The sequence below is a fragment of the Orbicella franksi genome, chromosome 4, assembly GCF_964199315.1.
Source record: "Orbicella franksi chromosome 4, jaOrbFran1.1, whole genome shotgun sequence".
NCBI classification, from domain to species: domain Eukaryota; kingdom Metazoa; phylum Cnidaria; class Anthozoa; order Scleractinia; family Merulinidae; genus Orbicella; species Orbicella franksi.
Genome location: NC_138148.1, coordinates 28962301 through 28974800, shown reverse-complemented (window position 1 = coordinate 28974800; position 12500 = coordinate 28962301). Strand labels below are relative to the sequence as shown.

At 39.3% G+C, this 12500-nt stretch overlaps 1 protein-coding gene across 1 annotated transcript; it reads right to left on the bottom strand.

The window, feature by feature from the left end:
- Positions 1-8736: 8736 nt before the first annotated feature.
- Positions 8737-10347, bottom strand: LOC145485143 (uncharacterized). The gene has a single exon (XM_081463834.1). It carries the CDS (start codon positions 10315-10317, stop codon positions 8914-8916), a length of 1404 nt encoding a protein of 467 aa, XP_081319960.1. The 5' UTR covers positions 10318-10347; the 3' UTR covers positions 8737-8913.
- Positions 10348-12500: the final 2153 nt, after the last annotated feature.

Genomic DNA, 12500 nt, shown 5'->3' with positions numbered 1-12500 from the left:
ACAATCTGCACGCTCTTGTAGCTCCTCAAGAAGCTCAGAATTCCAGGCCGTGTTAGACGGTTTCTCCACCATGAAAATAAACGAAGACAAGACAAGTCAAGAAAAGGAAACCAAGACACGTTTCGGTGAAAATGTCGACGGTGGACGATTACTCAACAGGCGGCGAAACTCGACCGAGCTTACGCCAGGAGACCTGATAATGGAGCTCAGTCAAGCACCGCAAAGAGTTCGTCGCAAGTCCCTCCCCTCCCTAGGACTTGTAGCCGTAGACATTCAGTGCAGTGTTCCAACGAAGATGAAGAATTCGCAATCATTTCCCACAGACATGACCGGTAATATAATGGGAGGTGAATTAAAAAGTATTCAAGAAATTCCCGAGAAAGGAGTAAGGAAGAGCAGCCATATTGAACGATTGACCAAGATGGCCAGTAAACGGAAGGGAACCTTTCCGGGGGGACGCCGCTTCTCACTAGGCACGCAGCTGAATATGAACCCCTCAAGAGGCACGCTGGGTACGAGCCAGAGAAGAGCGTCTTCCGAATGGCGTGTTAAGGTTCACAAACGGTCCCTTGACATTAACAACGATAACGATAGGCTATACCCTCAAATTCAAACTCGTCGAGCCAGTTTTGCTACCTTTTCTGGTTTTACCAACCAACCCCAAGGTTCGACAGATTTATTCCCCAGAATTGGTCGCAAAACTTCTCTTGTAGGTGAAGGCAAAAAATCGCACACGCGTTACAATGGAATTTGAAATGTGCTGCTTGTGGTATTCTTTGCTTTCAGTTCTTTTCTGCATTGTTTTGTTTTACAATGCATGATAGCACTTCTACAAACATCATACAAGGGTGATAAATCGAAGACAATTAATATGATTTGCCATACGACCTTTTACAGTGACGTTTCTTACAAAACAATTAGTAATTGTAAGATTGTTTTCAATGTAGAATGACGTTTTTCTCGAAAGCAGCAACATCATATGGCCGAGATGAAGGGAAAAGAAAAAGAAAAAAAAAAAACAGTTAAAATAAAACACAGCTCACTCCCATAAACTTTAATTACATAACATCTTACAGTAGTTCAGTCCAAGTAGATTGAAATTTGTTGAGTGCTATTTTTTTTTACCAGGAAGATTTCTTCTAAAATGTTTGAACGGTTCTTAGTCGTAAAAGAAAGCAGTCAAAATGTAGCTTCTATTGCATACGAAAGCCTAGCTTATCCCCCAGGCGTAAGGTGATTTATGCATTCATTGAGGATTTAATTCAAACAAACGAAAAAAAATATTTTGGCTGGATTTTTTACCCCACCATTTGGTGAGCTGACTGTTAAAACGATAGTTGAACTAGAAGTATGCGACGGGTGATTTTAATGTCACCTGTAGCTAAATGTCATTAGTAGCTGTACCGATAAGAAAAATAAATGTAGCAGATTGACTAGATTTCGAAGAATTTAATATTGCAAAATTTCCTTGTATTTATTAGTTTTATGATATCTTTAGTCAAGCAATATAGAGCATGGATGATTGATTTATCGGTAAAGAGATATTAGAATGCTGATCAATCAATTTTAGAGTGTCTCTTTTTTACTGTTGTAAGTTTTTGGCTTTTGATGTAACTGAGACTTATCTTAGGCGTTTCTTGTTTTGTCATTTCACGAGGAGCTTAATTAATTAATTAATATTAAGCAAAAAGTAAAAGAGTAATTCTATCCGTAACCCTTGTGGTATTTGTGGTATTAGTCATTGAGATGAAAAGAGCGTAGTGTAGAATGATCACAATAAATGTAAAAAATGCAATGTGCTTTTTACATAAGTCGTTCCTTTTAGAATGTTTGATTATTTAGGACAATACTATTACCTTGAAAAATTAACCCTATTCTTGTTCCTCTTCGGCCCAGTCGACGAAGGTGGAGGGTGAGAAGCTGGTTGAGGCCATTACCCTTTAACATTTAGAGTATTAGAGCCATGACAATGACAATTTATAGCACGGACAAAAGTATTTCCTTTGACTACCGGCGTAGGTGACGTCATTATTTCCCGGAAAAACTTTCATCTTAGCCATCTAGAAATGCGCCAAAACGGACCCGAACGTAGTCAAAAAGGATAATGTGCCTAAATATTTCTTAAAAATTGAAAGGTAGTGCAATGAAAGTTAAAAATTACTTCATTTAAGACTCAGAAATTCAAAATCTTAGAAACATGCCTTTGAAAAGATGTTGTCATTGAAACATCAAAATCCCTGTTAAGTGATATTTCGTACGAAATTGTTCCCAAATAAAGTGTAAGTCATCATATTTGGAGTTAATTGCTTGGATGCTCTCCAAGTTATATTGCAAGCGTTCAAAGGTGATGAAGACCTCAAAGCTCGCATGGCCCACCATCTGGTTGAAAGGGGACATAAAAATCCTTGACCAATGATATCTCATACTAAATTGAGTAGGGGTAATTTTGTATTTCTACCGTACAACGTCACACCCCTCACGGGAGAAAGTAGCTTTTTCGAAATTATTGACTCAAGATTGAGTAAAACATATGCTGTAAAATGAAATATTTCTTTGATCCTTCCCTTACTTCAAAAAAATTATTCCACTGGCGCTTATTCTATGCCACATGAATAAAACTAACTAGGATCCTTGGCAGCCCAATCATATCAAATGTGTCTATCTGTATTTGTATTTTTTATTTCTCTACTTGACGATTTGAATACAGTAGTGTTAAAGTAAGGTGCAGTAAAAGGAAAGTGGAGAGGGGAAAACATAGTAAACTAACTAAATACCTTTGAACAAGATACATTTATTTTAGGACAAAAAAGAAAACTAGCATAAGATCGGGGAGATTTAACACATGGTAAATAGTTAATGTTCGACTGAGCAAAATAAAACTGGTAAAGTGCTTTTTTAAAAAAAATAGTTTTCTAGTCGGCTTATTACGTGTGGATAAAAGTGAAGGAATGTCATTCCAGTAATAGCATCCAATGGTAATTGAGCCAAATTTCCTTACATTTATTCAGAAAGATTTTAGACACACTGTTTAGAGGTTAGGTGTTGTTAGGACGCATTTCAGTTAGCGTCATTTTGTTGCCCAGATACAAGAGAAAGGACGATCTTTTTTCAGTATCAGTTAGGTGATCATAAAATAGTTGGCAGGTATATAATTTAACAATGTCGCGCTATCAGAACGTTTATGGACTTGCAAGTGAAGAAATAGGAGTCTAGCTGCGTGAAACAACTATAGAGCTAGTGATACTTTATCATGAGATCAGTATTCCATCGCGGGACATACCCTCGCCTCCCCATCTCTCAAGCAATATTATGTCACGTTGCTTCCGTTTTTGCAGACACTTACAAAGTAAGGCTGGCGTCTGCATATATATACCTAGTTGCAGTAGCTATGCAAGAAGTAAGAAATAACAAGCAAACACTTATCGCTGATGTTTTACATGAGAAAACATCGACGAGCAACTAAAATGCCCAATCAAACCACTCACTTTGATACACATCAAAGTTTTCTAGGTAAGGAAATAAGTGTTTTCTGATTCATAGTTCTGATCAAAAGACTAAAAGGAATGTTTCTTGACTGGAGGTTCAATCGTGGGGAACCAACACGTCGAATCGTCTGACCAACTGGTTGAGCCTGGTAATAATCCAGACTGACTTGAGTGAGTGGAAGTGTCATCATCGTCAATAATAGTTCTCTTGTTAACTCGTATTTTCCAGTTTGTTGACTTATTCGTCACTACTTGATCTTCTTTAGGATAGTTTTTTGACGTAGACGCTTTCCTTGAACTGTTCGAAAACTTTGCAGGATTAAAACCTCGCGAGTTTTGATTTACAGGCCGAGGAGTTTTATGCATCGGGGCTGTGAAACTCCGGCTACAAGTTTTTAACTTAGAAGTGTGTTTTGCTTGCTTGGCTACTTCACGGCTAAGAGATTGAGTTTCCATTCTATCTTCATCAGGGACTTCTTCTATACTTGGTAAATCACTTAACAAGGATCGTATCCAGTTATCGGGACAACTTCTCGCTATTGTGCCACTGAGCGTCGATGTAACTTCACATGTTCCTATGGCGGGAAATGATGCTCGTCTAGCGAACGGTCTGTGGCCAGTTTCGGCGGGGACGTTTTCGCGGGGTTCCAAAGTTACTGAACGTTTTCGTTTTCTAAGCAATCCATTCCCTTCATTTTCTGAGTCCTTAGCAGAGTCTTGTTCTTCTTTGTTCATAATGTACAGTCCGAAACCGGACTTATGCTTCTCCTCCACTTCTGATTCCAAAATTTCTTTCAAAACTTCACCAAATTCCGCGCTAAATTTCGGACATTAGCCTCCGTCGCAACCTGAATTGTTTTTTTGTCGAGAGATCTTGTCTAACTGTCTCTAGACAAATCAAAATGCTCTCCATGACCACTGCATGTAAACATTGTACGCTCCCATGCAAACATGTAGCTAATGTACATAGATGTTCATGTCAAAAATAACCTTGTACATGGCGTAAACAACTTGGTTCTGTTTACAACTCATAACGGAATTTTGTCACGTATTCGTAGCGCTCGGGGATCAAAATTTTTTGTTTTAAAAGAATTGTGTTTACATTGTTCTTTAAGTTAATTGCGGCTGTGTTGGGAAGCTGTTTTGAATAACTCTAATAAGAGGACTTCATTTCATTTAGAGTTCCTAACAAATCACCTGTCTATTCGAAAGGTATATTCTGATAATATGGATTTGAATCAGCCCATGAAACGATAAGCTTCATTGACGCTGGAAAAAATTCATTAAATTGGTACAATTTGGGAGACGGAACTGATGGAAAAGAACAATCCTATAATCCGGCGACCTAGAGTAAGAGGAATTGTTCGTTTTCGCAAAACTGACCTTAACCGTCGAATCTATTTCTGTGCAATAACACCAATAACTCCATGCAGCGTTCATATATTGGTTCAATAACACTAAAATGGCAGACTTATAAGTGGTTTGACGGAGCTTAACATTTTAATGGCGTGGAGTGAAAGAAGGTGCAAAAAGCCTTTTGTTGGTGGAGGTGACGGTATTAACAAAAAAAATGATCAAATTATGAAGTTGTTTTCTTTTTCAAAAAAGTTGTTTAATCACTCAATAAAGGGGGGAGGGCTGAGGCTTCCCACAGCTTCAATTAACCGCCCCTCCACCCCACCGCCGCCTTACCGTCTCTGCCTCCTCCCCACAGTAAAGTTATTCGTACATTGTTTTATTCTCTAATAAAATGCGTTAGGTTGCTTGAAGAAATTAGCAGAGCCAGCATTCACTCTCGTGACTCGGATATGGAAGAAATTTCATCTCCAAGCCATGCAAATGTTATGGAAACCAATCTGCAATTTACCCACATTTCTTCCACATATTCGTTATTCCGTGCCCCTTTTCAAGAATGTTAAGGTCGCCACACACGAGGGGACAAGTCCCTGCAACAAGTCGCAGTGTCAAGTCCCATCGTGTGAACTAGCCATTTTTGCCACAAAACCTAGTCGCAGGTACTAACATTCGGTCCGTGCGACTCGTCCCACGAATTCAACAAGTCCCTGTGACTTGTTCCTTAAAACGCTTCGTGTGAACTGTTTGTGGAATAAGTCCTTGCGACCAGTCCCTTCGTGTAAGCTCTTCACGAGACTAGTCGCAGGGACTAGTCGTAGAGACTAATCCCCTCGTGTATGCCGACCGTTAAATTGACGTATCCAGCTTATATTTAACGTCAGAAATTTGCACTGAGCAAGCTAGAAATAGCTTACAAGTCATTTTTTGTTTTGTTTTCCACACTTGCACATGAAACATTTTTTATAAGACTGAATCAAAAAATAAGATTAATTGCGTTAGTGTGTCGATGAACTGACGAGAGTGAGATACTCTGCTGCTTTAACTGAAGCACTACCTAACTGAGTATTGTTTGGCAACACGAGTGCACTGATTTAATCCTAGCCAGACTAAATTTTAAACTGCACGCGTTTCGACCGAAAGCATGGTGGGAAAGATTGTACCACACAGAATTCTCTGAACGCTTGATTGGACCGGATAATTCATTTTTAAGTCGTGCGTGTTTTTCTCTCACCAAACACCTTGGACAGCCGGGATAATTTACATTTAAGTCGGGCATGTCTTTTTCTGACCAATCCTACTGTCGGACGGTAGGATTGATTAGTATTAACGCCAATGCAGCTTGAATGTAGACTGTATGTGAAGTGATATCCCTATAGTAGTAACAATACCAAGGAGTTAAGCTCATAAATCCCTGCTACCGCACGCTAACGAGTAATGAGCCAATTGCTCTTCACAATGATGAATCGCGAAGCCCAAGATCAATACAAGAGGCTAAAGTATTCCTAAACAAACAAACTGTCTTTCTTTAGAAAACAAAATTTGCGGAATGCTTTGTATTGCCAGGTCGGCTTCAAAACATGCGATTTGTTTTCGGGTGTTCTTTGTTCGGCAAACGTATTTAAAAGGATTCAACTTCTTGAAGGTGATTGAAAAAGTTATATCGTCGAATTAAGACGGCCTAACTAAGAGCGCTATGGAACCTGCCTTTGAAACAAAACAAGTTCAAGGCCAATTTTCCATACTCCAAATTGATTCGGAAGATAAGCGAGTTGCTGCAATGCCTGGGACCGTCAGATATTCTGAAAAGAGAGTTAAAGAAGATCTCATGATGAATGACAGCGGTGCACGCATTTCATCGCTGGAAAGTGTGGCTGGCCATGCAAGCTTGCAACGAAGCCATTCTGATGGGGTACACCGGTATACAGGACGAAATTCACTTTGCCCGCCGTCGACAACAAAACTTCCAAAGATTCCTGCGAGGAGGTTATCGAGCGACACGACCGGGACTGAACAACATTTTGTTTACTGCAAGGATGGCTTGTCACGGATTCCCTCAACTCGTCAAAATGACAGGAATCAAGGGTTTCTTGGAAGCGATCTTAACGCAGCTCCTTTTTCAGTGAAAAGAAAAAGTTTGCCGCAAGAAAGCACTTTTTCCCCCGACTCTCACCGTGCTCAAGGGCACCACTTGGTTGCACGAAGGCGAAGTGCGCCCTGGTCTTCTACTTCGAGGCAGCGAAAATCAGGCGTTAGTTCCTGCAACGAAGCCTCAAGCTGGCAGATTAAAAAGCATAAGAGAAGTCTGAACATAGACGATGACGATAGCGATAATTTAGAGGAAAGCTGGTCGAGAAAAAGTTCTAGTTCGTCGGGGTTTTCGAGCCAGTCCAGTCTGATATGACCGATGCGAGTTAATAAAAAGTGAATTGATGTGCTCGAATACCACGTCTCTTCCAAACAACCGCAAACTGATATTCAACGTTAAGTAAGCCTAGTTTTCTTGCAATGTCTGGCAAGTTAAATTAAAGTATAGCATTAGTCAATTGAAAAACTGAACCAACTTGACAACGATTTACGAAGGACCTCTATTGATACCAGCCATGCCAACCTGCAGGAATAAATATGATCGACTTGACTTAAATTGAAGCTAATTGATTTACCTTGACAATAGTTAGACTGAACTCGCTAAAAAAGCGAGAACTACTGTTGAGCATCCACGAGCAAGGAAGAAATAAAATCGTTGTTTACGAAATCGACGGTGAAATAAAACCAGTTTGTTCGAGGCCCCTGGCTGATTACGCAACCACAGAAAATGGCTTTTCATAGCAACCTTGAGATGACAGGGCTTCCTTGTTTATAGACTAATCCAAAAGATCTGTAACTAAGGAAAGATTGGGGTGGATACACAGGGAAGTATATCTGAAGTAGCAAGGAGCTGTCGTATGAAACAGTTTACTAGTTGATGTATATAGGATGCAAAATCGCACAGAACTTTAAAAAGTCGTTGAAAGCTGTATATACCCAGAATGTATTCTTTCTTATTGGACTTCGAAACAGTGACTGAGGTACAACCTAATTGTATAACAGTGTGAAAATAATATTGTGAAATTTTATGAAATGATCGACACATCTTTATCTTTTGTAATAATTTACTATAATGATATATATTATACGAGAAAGCGTGCTTTTAAAAATCTCCATGTCAGGCCTAACTCTTTTGATATACAATTTCTGAATCAAAACTAGCATTGTAAAGGTTTATGATTTATTGTAAAGGTTTATGCAGGATGTAAGGCAAATAAACTCCGTCTTGTTCTAAAGCCCGAGGTGTTCAAATCAGCATTTCAGCATCAATCTTGTAATGCAGTAGTCAGATCTGGGCTTTCAGTAGGGAATATGCCATGGCGACCATTTTTGATTGCGTCAGCTTAAATGTTCTCTCATGATGCAATCTTTCGTGAAGTTATTGCTTTACAGAAAGTTAGGAGTGAATAGGAAAGACCTTACATATCACACATACATTGAAGACGAAGGCGCAAGCCGTCAAACTTTTCAATAAAAAAGTATGGATTTAACAAAAATTCTTGATCACTTCAACAAGTTGTACTTTGTAGACTACAGATGAACTTTCTTTCCGAAAGCATATGATTGCTCTATCAGTTCAAAGCTTTATGTACAATTGAATTGATACCAGCGATTTACATCTCGGCGAAAAGCGATGCGTTGTTAACAGATATCTGCAATACGTTAACCATGACTGAGAATTTTCAAAAGTGATCTTGTTGCCGGGCAACAGCGAAAAGTTGACAGTACACGGGTTAAGATATGAATTTACAAACTCCTTCCAAATACATCGTATCATGAAAATTTCTCATTTTTACTGCTTTAATCTTATAAAAAAAGAATCATCATTATAATTAAAAAGAAAAGGAAACTCTTTGTCTGTGGAGGTGACGGTGCGAACGGCAGTGCGAATAGACTGACGACATATTGACACAGTGTAGATTTTTTGTTTATTATTCTAAAATAAATATTTACAATGGATCTTAATGATAGTGGAACATTCTGAATTTCATTTTGAAGTGTTTCTTTGATTCTGTAAAATGTCTGGCAGAGAACTCTTGTCTAAAATGTACGCTTCATGTAGGGAATCTCCATCTTTCTCACCTTGCTCATTGTCTAGGTTCAACGCCTCTTCTTCTTCTTTGCTGTTTTCACTGAGGCTGTCCATAGAAGTAGGCTCGAGACTTCCAATTGTCCAGGAATTCAGACGAATGGAGAGTGTGTCTGAACTTCGACGTAAAGGTACCCATCTAGAATCACTCCTAGACACGTTCGAAACTGGGCGACTAATGGCTGGCAACTCAGCGCGACTCTCAGCTCTCAGTTCTTCTTCTTGTATTTGTTCCGCCCCGTACTCTTCCTCCATTTTGTTCAGCATTTTTTTAAATGCACAGTAAGCCTTTGACAAGCCAGTTAGCGTGTTGTTATTATTTATTTTCTTCTCTTGAATGCTCTGCAAGTGGGATGCCCAGGCATTGCTATCCAAGCGTACTTTGTCGTTTTTGTTACTGTGGCTTTCGATTTTTATACTTGCCCTGGATTTGACCGTCGGTCTTCCAACTGCAGTCAGACCTGGAGTCTCAGACTTAACCTTGACCTCACGACACGGGCTTGTAGGCAAGTTATTAGCTTGAAAATTAACTGACTTACTTTGTTTCTCTTGATCACGAGGTCGACCATTCTGTTTTTTCAAAGTCCATATTCCCGCCTGCACTCTCTGAGTGGCAGGTATTCTAATATCGTCATATCGACTAAATTGAACTAGTTTAGTCAGTTTTTGTTGACTTGTGCCGCGTTCTTTTTTTCCCTTTGTACTGTTGCTTGGCGACTTCGAAGCTCTGCTTATCTTTCTGGTAGCTTTGGGCTTAGTTTTATCATTTGACTTGTCGTCCGGAGCCTGGCTCTCGCACTGAAACGCTTCTTCATCAAATACATCGTCATCATCATCGTCGTCCTCGACTTTTCGAAATGCCCTTCGTCGACAACATTCGCATCTTTTCAAGACGTTGACGTTGATGGGACGCAGTTCCACCTTTGGCGACTTGTGGGCGCTGCAATGACCAGCCTCTTTTGCTTTGTCTGCCGGGCCAGCTCGTGACTTTACCACTTGTGGAGGCGCAGCAGCGAGCACCTCTGTACTTAGTTGGCTGTTAGTTGCTTTCTTGGAATGAAAAATACCCGCCAGCTCTTTATAAAGTTGATTTTTCTCCGTGTACGAGTCTTTTAAGAATGTGCATCTTTCCCTCTCCACTTGTTGCTTAATCAAAGTAATGCGTCGACCGGTCTGACGAAAAATCCTAAATACATCTTCGTTCATTGACGTGGACCTCTTCAAGTTGGCATTTTTCTGAATTTGAAGAAAGGCAATCGAACTCTGCAAAGTAGTGTTGGTCACTGAGTCCTTGGTTGCCATCTCCACAACCTAACTTTCAATCTCAATCGATTAACAGCTTGTGTATTCTTCGTTACTGTGGTTCCTTTGTGTGTACTTTAAAAGCACTTAAAAGAGTAGTTTTCCAAAGAATTTCAGTTTTCTGTGAGCAGCGTTTCGTAATCTTCTGCTGGTTTTCTTTCAGGTTTGTTTTCGTCACTGTAAACAACTTTAGCTAAGACCTTTACAAGGTACTGTTTGCCGTCAAAAATAATTTAATTGTCCCTCGTGTACTTTGACGACCACCTCTTTGTTGAAAAATGTTGCTCAAAATTTGACAAGAAGGGCAATGAGCAATTGAACATATACTTCTGTGTCGATTATCACTTTCGACGTTCAATTTCCAAGCAACTTATCTAGTAAACTTCGATGTACTTTGTTCTGTAAACACTATTCTGTAATTGATGGGTTTACAGTCAGCCAAATATATTCAAATGATGCAACCTTAAGTAATCCTCAAGGGGAACTCACATTGATGAAAAATGGCTTAACTAAGCTTAATAACAGGAGTACTGCAAACGTTGACGCACGTTTTCTTTGTCCTTGGATTCTCTTTGTTAAATTTGGGTCAATAGTAACCATGGCAAAAAATCAGTTGTTCTTAGTGAAACTTCGGAGACTTAACAGTGTCAATAATGGACCCAAAATGACCATGAAAAGTAATGAACTCTGGAAAACATTACATTAATTCAAGTACATTTATACAATGGTTAACTCATCATCGAAGTTCATGGGCCATCGAGCCTGGGATTATCATTTGATTAGCGTCCTCTATTTAAATGTTTAATTTACCTATTCTCATTTGAAACCAATAAAAGACCTATCAAAAGACAATGAAAATAAGGCAGCGTCTACACATCGCCGGAGAAACTTGAAAACGCGTCTTTATTCTAACGGTTGGGCCTACCGTGCACACTAACCGTCACCAAAACGGGGCTTTTGGAAAACGCTCTTCAAACCGGAAGAATTTGAAAATTCCTGCTTTTCGTTTTGGTGTGGACTGAAATAGTTTTGAAAACGGAGCTTTTCGAAAAAAGATGGCATCACGATAACCATGTGATTTCCCTGACCTATAGTTTTCAGTCCTCAAACACAAATCCAAAGTGACCGGTTATTATTGTGTATTAGAATACCTCCGGCGTAGTGTGGATGGAAAACATTTGATGCGTTTTCAGAGTGAAACCTCCGTGTTCAAATTCCTCCGGCGTAGTGTGCATGAGTCCTAATTGCTCATGCAGCTTTTTGTCCTTGTTGAAATCATTAGTTTTCCCTAGTAATTACTGAGTTAAAACGCCCGTAAACAACCCGACGTAATTTTGTGGTTGGTAATTACACTTTTAAGACTATTGACAAATCAGCAAATGTCTTTCTAGAATTTGAACTCCATAGCCGGGGATAGAGTCTTAACTAAATAAACATTGGGAGCAATTCACACCACTGTACGAAATATTGATGTCGTTGAAGCCTGTTCTGGCTCAAATATTAGCTGTGAACGTCATTTATTTTCAAATTGTCTTCCAGCAACTTTTAGTGAGTGTTATACTTTTACACAAGCTCCCTGACTAACTAGATACGTAGAAGCACTAATGAAAGAAAATATTATGTCAGCGTGTTTTGCAGTGGCAGTGTCAATCCGATCACCGGTGGATAATTGATTTCTTTCGCTTTTAATTTCCAAAGGTTGCTTCTCAACAAACGAGCTAATCCCACAAACGACACCGACCGTTCATTTTTCCAATTTGCGACCGAAAGACAATGTAAGTGCTCTTTTTAATTATTCTATTTGCATTTCGAACTGAAAAGTTATTTACTTTTGTTGAAACAAACCCGCTAGAAAACACGGAAACAGAAAACAAATATCAGTATTGTAATAAGTTCGGATCATTGAGAGACAAATAAAACGAATTCAAACACCATTGATTTAACGAAGAGATGGAAAAACCGTGTCAATAAAGAATGCACATCTGCGTTGGCAAAAACGAGATTAGTTTGTCTAGAAAAGTGCTTTCAATTCCTGTTCAAAGCCGAAAGCGTGAAGAACAATGAAAAGTACAGACCACAAAAGCAGAGGTAATGAACTAGGCAAACAGCCAAAAAAAAAAAAAAACAATTTACGCTAACAACGGTTGTGTTTGTTCAATGTACATTTTCTAGCACTCGCTAGA